Source organism: Nilaparvata lugens, unplaced genomic scaffold, assembly GCF_014356525.2.
Source record: "Nilaparvata lugens isolate BPH unplaced genomic scaffold, ASM1435652v1 scaffold7238, whole genome shotgun sequence".
Classification (NCBI taxonomy): Eukaryota; Metazoa; Arthropoda; class Insecta; order Hemiptera; family Delphacidae; genus Nilaparvata; species Nilaparvata lugens.
In genome coordinates, this window is record NW_024092987.1 from 3,170 (window position 1) to 11,409 (window position 8,240).

An 8,240-nucleotide genomic window follows, 5' to 3' on the forward strand; every position below is an offset into this window, starting at 1 on the left:
TTACAGTTTAAACATAGAATAATTCAAGGATAATCAACTTATTAATGTACAGGTAAATGAAAAAAAATGTTAACGCAGCCTCATTTCGTGAAATTCCTAGGGGTTGCTCTTTCAGCATCTTTCTTGGGATTGCTATACTGATCAGCTCTGTGGGAGGATTGCATCTGGAGTCTTTACACTCCGACAAATTAGAGGATTCAATGATACCAAACTCGCAATGGCAGTCTACCACTCACTCATAATGTCACACATCCGCTATGCCATTATTGTGTGGGGTGGGTCGTGCCAGAATTTGGAGAGGGTGTTCAAGCTCCAAAAAAAAACTGTTAGAGCGATCAAAGGTATTATGCCTTTAGAGTCATGTAGGAACCACTTCAAAGAATTAGGCATACTAACCGTTCCCTCTATTTATACCTATGAGGAGATTATAGGTATAATAGAGGGAACGGTTAGTATGCCTAATTCTTTGAAGTGGTTCCTACATGACTCTAAAGGCATAATACCTTTGATCGCTCTCTATGCATGTTAGAAAAATACTATGACGGAAGCTGATTCGCATGGATACATACACGAAATAGAGGAGACTTTGCTTCACTGTATAACAGAACAGCTCTCTTTTGAGACAAAACCAACATATAGGGCCTTAAATTTATTATACAGCTTCCTAATCATTTGAAAAATTGTGAAGATGTCGATGTTTTTGAGGAGTTGAAAATTATTTTGTTGCTTGGAGTATTCTATACCACAGAAGAGTTTGTGTGATTTTTTTTGTATTACTGTTTGAATTTTCCATTTTTGACAATTTCTATACTCTGATTAGAGTCTCTGGGAAGCTTTAAAAACAAACAAACAAATAGAACTACTATACTCCATACAAAATTAGTTTTGACTTGGAGGGATGTGCGAAGCAGAGAAATGAAGGAAGATCAGCCAATTACAGTAATGAATAGAGTTATAGAAAGAAAGGGCATTTGTCGATTAGACCCAGTCGACTCAGTGCTTTCAGAGAGGAAACATCGTATGCGTATCATAAGCAGTTGAACACTCTCTACGCTTGCCGCTTTACAGCACGGTAACATCGCCGCAGGTTGAAAATGTTAACCAGCCTCATTTCGTGAAATTCCTAGGGGTTGAAAATCCCTACGTTTCTCTGTTCCGCATATCCCTCCAAGTCAAAATTAATTTTGTATGTACTATTAATAGGACTATCGGCTTCAGTTAACAGAGAAATTTGTAACACAAACGCCCTATACCATGTGATGATTTCTTCTTATGCCATCTTCTCTCTATGGTGATGGAGCCGTAGTTGCCATGTGATTTGTGTGCTTGTACACGATACTATTTAATTTGAATGAAGTATTTTATTTGTAATGTATGGCAGTCTATTTATTGTATTTTAATGTTGGTTTGTGTGTTTAAGGTGGAGCCGGGTGATGGATCTACATAAGGCGAACAGTGCGCAGTCAAGCGGCAGGGACGTAGTGACACTTTGCCACAGAGTTCGATCTTGAGGTTAGTACAGTCATGGTCTCACATGTTGATCCCTGCACCCATTTACCCCTTCGACAGCGGTTGGTCTCACATGTTGATCCCTGCACCCATTTACACCTTCGACAGCGGTTGGTCTCACATGTTGATCCCTGCACCCCTTCCACTATTTCAATTCAATCTAATTTATAATAACATCCCATAAACATCTGACACTAGATAGGGGATAAGTAACACAACACAAAGACAAACTTATGAAGACTTTCCGGTTCTGACAATGAGGAAACTTTATATAAAAATTTATTTATAGGGCCGGTTTCCGAGCGCGGGATTTAGCTAAGTTCTAGACTTTGAACAGCTGGAGTCAGAAAATTGGTTTTCGCCACACTGCACAGAAAGCAGCTGTTTTCCAGTCCCTACGTAGATCTGAAATACCTTGTTTGCAGACGACGTCAGAAAGGGTTTCTTTTCCGGTCTAGGCAGAAAGTTGTCCTTTCCAGCTGCTCATGGAAGTAGTTAATAAGTCATCCGCTAGATCGGGCGAGTGTCCACTTTCATCATCAGCTGAAGTCGCCATGATTTCAGTTCCAGTTTCGAATCAAACTAATTCGCTTCGCAACCAGTTTTATTCAATATTTATTGTTGATTAGTGCATCCGAATTTTCAAAATGCTTGAAGATGACTGTGGTATTCCAAGTGAAATTTTAAAAGAATCTGAAATCCTGACTGCAAATCTTCTACCACAATCAAGAGATAGGTACGATAGCTTAACGAGTATTCTTATTTATTTTGCAAGCAATACCTGTAGTGTAGCGAAAAATATCGTTCGCACCACGGGCAAAAATGTTTTTCCAGCTCTCATCTTTTCTAGTCCTCGGCCCTACGGCCTCGGACTTGAAAACCGATTTCGAGCTGGAAAAATCTCATTTTCTGCTCTAGGTGCGAAATATACTATTTCCGAAACATAGTCGTATTATAGGGCATAGTCGTAGTTTTTTTATGTCTCTATATTTTCTCATTTCTATAATTGGAAACTTTTTTTTTCCTTGACGAATGAAACATTCCTAAATAATTCAAAATAGCTGGAACTTTAACACTATTTTCTCTTTATTTTATTTGTTGTCAATTTTCTAGTTTTTCGAAATTTTATTTTAACGTGGACTATGACTACGCCCCGTTTCGGGAAGCCAATTTTCAGACTCCAGCTGTTTAAAGTCTAGAACTTAGCTAAATCCCGAGCTCGCAAAGCGGCCCTTAGTTTTAGTTTATCAGAGATTGACAATGGTGTAAAGCCTGGTCCACACACAACTATATGATCGCAGCAACCTGATTGCACGATATCGTTGCAATAAATTGTACATCGACGTTCGTCCACATGCAACGATTTTTTGCCCCAACTTCCTTCGCAATTTTGTTGGTCTTTCCTCTCTCCTTTTTTTCAGTTGTGATCAACATGGAGGAGATACTGTAGTGGTCCCTTTGTGTAATTGTTCGGCGAAAGTTGGGAGAAAGAGACAGTTCAAACCAAGAAGTAAGTGGTTACTGGATTGCAATTTAGTTTGATCGAAGCACTGTCTACACGCTACAACACCTGCCGCTCCAATCTGCCAGATTGGTGCAATCGTCGCCAGGTTGATCAAGTTTTCGATCAACCGTTCAACCCCGATATATCGCGATCAATCTAGCTCAATCGTATCGATCTTCCGTCCATACACTCCAATTATTGTAACAATATGGTCGGTACCGATCAGATTGGTGCAATATATCGTTGCGTGTGAACCAGCTTAACAACCAAAACCGGCTTTTCTAATTTTAATAAAATTGTGGTTTTTTGACAATTTCTTAGACTTTTTATTAAATTTATTTAACAACCGAAACCGGTCTTTCTACTTTTTATAAAATCTGTGTTTTTTGACAATTTCTTAGACTTTTAATTAAATTTAATTTACCAACCGAAACCGGCCCTTCTACTTTTTATAAAATCTGTGTTTTTGACAATTTCTTAGACTTTTTATTTATTTGATTTGATAAATGATTGGTTGATTGTTGGCAGGCAGAGGAGTACGTGCCGCTACCGAAGGGCGACGTGCAAAGAAGAAGGAGGTGATTCGGACGGGACCTTGCATGACCTTGATGTGGCCAATGCGCGCCCGCAGGGAGGTCACGACATTCTCTCCATGATGGGCCAACTCATGAAGTCCAAGAAGACCGAGATCACTGGTAATTATCACTATAATCATAGAAAACAATAGCGTAAGTAGATATCCATGGTATGGTAATTTATGTCGCAACTTTTACTGTTATCTCAAGCCGATTCTGTCGATTATTGTCAATTTTTACTGTTTCGTTGGGTGAGAGTGTAGGAACGGCACAATTTGAGAGACTAACAGCGTCATACAGCTGCATGGGAAAGAACTACGTGAACTATCGCTTAGGATAACAGTAAAGTTGCGACATAAACGCCTATACCATGGGATATCTACTTTAACTATCGTTCTCTATGCTATATTCATTGTAGAATGATTAAATAATCCATACTATAATAAAGGAAAGAACTGGCTATAAAATGCATTATAGTCTGATATGTCAATGTTTGTTAATTAAGACCTCACTTTTTTGCGATGATACAATCGCCCGCACTCAAAAGGTGAAAATTTTGATTATCTAATTAAAGGAGCAGAAACCTGTTCGACTAAGCTTAATAAGTGGTTCAGTTATAATGGTCTGTCATTGAAGTCTAGTAAAACAACTATTGTGCCTTTTCAAACCCGAAGGGAAATTTCTATGTAAAACTTTAGTTTCAAGATTCAGATTCTTATTGCCAGAACAACTTTACATTGCATGAGCACGTCCAAAAAACAATAACAATAATACAACACTTGTGAAATAAAAGAGAAATTATTATATAAAATTAAGCATCAAGACAATAGAAATCGTACAATATATGAAATATGACAATAACAATTTGTCTTAGTTAGAAACAAACTACAATTCATATTAATAATAATTAATAAGTTATTCAGTTTTACCAAAATTAAAAGGTACATGTTGCATAATAAGATTGATTATATTGAACACTGAAGATACTCATCCACCGAATAGTAGGCACTCTCTGTCAATTTATTTTTTAAAATCTGTTGAATTTATAGATTGGCAGCTCTCTAATTTCTAAAGAAATTGTTATAATTTTGTCTTGTTGAAAAAATATGGCTATTTCTTGTCTTGGAGAGTCTAATTTGAGGCAGTGATAGTCATTCCACGTCGGGTGGAGTAGAATGATTGGCTCCCAGACGCGGAAAAGATTTTATTCATTTTAACATATAGCAGGTATGAAGAATAAAGAGAGAAGGGAACGTTAAATGTTCAGACTTCGAAAACTCTCTTTACAAGACCTCTGTTCTTCAAGTTATCATACTCTCACTGCCTTTTTTGCCAAATAAACCTTTGTTGCATGCAAGAGTTGCACCCAGAGACGAATTCCATAGGAGATGAGGGATTGGAAAAGTCCATAATACCCGAGTAACAAAGATTCAGCATTCAAAGACAACTTGACTCTCCTAAGAAGAAAAAACACTCTGGAGAGTCTCCTGCACAAAACTCAAGATGAGGCTCCCAACCCAATCTTCTCTCCAATGTAAACCCAACAGTTTGACATATTCTAGACATTAGTATCCTCAGGCGGAGCCCTAAGGGAGAAGCATATATATTCAGTCTTACTCTCATAAATGATTTGATTCAAACCATATTTTGCAGAGTTAGGGCTCCCAACATCTTAGATTTACTTTTTCATAATTTTGGTAGAGGATATCACTGGTCGTGTCATCAGCATATAAACAGATAACGTTGGAATGTTATAATACAGACCATTAATAAAAATAAGAAAAGAAAAGGGCCCAAAACAGAACCTTGTGGGACACCTGCCACAACATCTCTAAAGCCAGAACATTACTATTAATAACAACCCTTTGCTTCCGATCAGATAGGTATGATTTTATCAGCTTCACTCATTCTCTCTCACTCCATAGAAGTAGAGCTTGTCATAAAGGATATCAAAGGGTAAACAATCAAAAGCTTTGGTGAGATCAATTAAGGCTGCTGCTACTATGTTTTTATTCTCAAAGTTTTGGAGGACTTGATTCCGATACCACCTTGAAACCCTGAGATGCAGCCACTTTTCTGGGATTGTTATTGGATAGTGATATGAAGTGCAAGTCACACTTTTCGGAACTTTTGAAGAAGCTGAGTAGAGCAACTTTTGCAGTTGGTGAAATCTCGAGAGTTTCTGTTACAGGAGCAGCTTTAATTGTGTAACATTCCTATTTTGTATCCCATCTCTGCTTTGGCATTATTTTTTGGGGCAGGGCGCCTGAGTTTGAAGCTATTTTCAGGGCTCGAAAGAAGGTTTTGAAGTGAATCTTTGGCCTGACAGATAGGTGTTCTTGTAGACCATTTAGGGAACATTTGCCTTCTCACAGCGCTAGCTATTTGTATAAGAGCTGGCTCTTTTTGTATTTAGAAACTGGGAACCGTTTTATGGATAGACGAGTCGCACATAGATATAAACTCGATTCGGTGGATCAGCTATCCAGAGCATAGACTGCTCTTTGAGAAAAACCTTATTAGACATAAAAGTTTTCAACGCCCTACCACATCTTATCAAAGAGAGTGCTTCTCTGATATATTTAAGAATAAATTGAAAGCTATTTTCGTGAGGATATGTCCCTCTAAAATTGATGATTTTCGAGAAAAATTTCTCTATAGCTTGCTAATATTTTAAATTGATATTCAACATTATGCCCGTTTTTCAGTCGTTTCATAAACTGTTTATCCATTCAATCAACTTTATTGAACCGATAAACCTAAGAAATGCGTTTCTAGAACGCTCATAAACTTTTTTAAATTCATAAAATAACTTAATTATACAATGTGCAGTGATAATTAAGTGTAATATTTAACTATATTTGGTGTTTAATTTTTATAATTTTAAATTTGCATCTCATATTTATTTTTGGACGAAAGTTTAGCTTGAACTTCTTACAGAAGAAACATAACCTATTTTTTGACATGTAATCAAAATTTGGGAATGGAATATTTTGGGCCAAGCCTTGTTCCTTCCCAATCATATTTATATGATTTGTTATTGTATCCACGTCATAATAAATAAATAAATATCAGTATGTTTAATGTTAGTACTCTATTTATATTATAGGTGTCATTTATCATTCATTATTCATGTTTTGTTATCATTGTTTACATTTATTATTTATACCATACAATATCATTCTCAACATTTAGAATAGTTGTGACATTTCATAAATCACTGGAGCTCTGATCTGCTATGTGGTTTTATGTGAAATTATAAAATAAAACATTATTTAGATAGATAGATAGATAGGCTGCCTTTATTTTAACCTGCAGGGCGAAGTTAGGGCGCAGCTGGCCCTCTCTCCCACTTAACCCTCCTATACAATTCTAATGCATCTACATCACAACATAAGGAAATAATCTCTTAAATAATAATAAGTAATATGATAGAAAAAAATGTATATAAATCAATAATGAAAGAAAAAAATTTCATTTAATTTAGTAGAATATATTTTAGACTGAAAGAAAAAAAAGTTAGAAAATAGAGTTAAAAAAGAAAAATTTTTTGATTTTCAAGCAAGAAACAAGAAATTTCACGCAAACACACACCTTTCACACACGCATACACACCTCATCCTATGCCCGATCGCCCTCCCTCAGCCCACTCAAGACCTCCGCGCCGAACGTGTCCGCCTCTCCACACTCCTCAAAAGATGCGGGTAAGCTATTCCACAGTCTGCAAAGCAGTCACACAGAACGACCTATTATATGTCACAGTGTGATGGATGGGAATGCTCAACAGGCTTGCGCCATGCCTCGTATCTCTTCTGTTGATTCCTGCGAGTCAACAGAAGAGATACGAGGCATGGCGCAAGCCTGTTGAGCATTCCCATCCATCGCACTGTGACATATAATAGGTCGTTCTGTGTGACTGCTTGCAGACTGTGGAATAGCTTACCCGCATCTTTGTGTTTATTTTTTATTCTTACAAAAAATCTAGGAGTGCAACAGGCCACTAACAGTATTATGTTAAATTATGTGTGTTTGTTGGCAGATAAACTGCGTAAAGAGATCAACAAGGTTGTGAACAAGTACATAGACGATGGCGTTGCTGAGCTGGTGCCCGGGGTGTTGTTCATAGACGAGGTGCATATGTTGGACATTGAGACGTTCACCTACCTGCACCGTGCGCTCGAGTCGGCCATTGCACCCATTGTCATATTCGCCACCAACAGGGGCCGGTCGCTTGTCAGGTAACTGCATTGATCGAATTATCAGTTCGACGATATGACTTTTTTGCCACTACTTGGGACAGGTCGCTTGTCAGTTGTCAGGTAACTGCATTGATCGAATTATCAGTTCGACGATATGACTTTTTTGCCAATACTTGGGACAGGTCGCTTGTCAGTTGTCAGGTAACTGTATTGGTCGAATTATCAGTTCGACGATATGACTTTTTTGCCACTACTTGGGACAGGTCGCTTGTCAGTTGTCAGGTAACTGCATTGATCAAATTATCAGTTCGACGATATGTCGAGGTAATTTAAACTCAAGGTAAATTATAACTCTTATGTTCAGCAGGGTATGTGTCACAACTATAGTGAGGTCCACCTTATAATGACAGTAGTTGATCAACTTTGTTTTTGCTATCCTTCTATCATTCGACA

General features: G+C 37.5%; 1 protein-coding gene across 1 annotated transcript; it reads left to right on the forward strand.

Annotated features, from left to right (window-relative positions):
• Window positions 1-217: 217 nt before the first annotated feature.
• On the forward strand, window positions 218-7,845 carry LOC120356606 (ruvB-like helicase 1). Its single transcript, XM_039445557.1, has 4 exons — window positions 218-341; window positions 1,449-1,512; window positions 3,542-3,708; window positions 7,628-7,845. Exons 1-4 carry the CDS (start codon window positions 218-220, stop codon window positions 7,828-7,830), a joined length of 558 nt encoding a protein of 185 aa, XP_039301491.1. The 3' UTR covers window positions 7,831-7,845.
• Window positions 7,846-8,240: the final 395 nt, after the last annotated feature.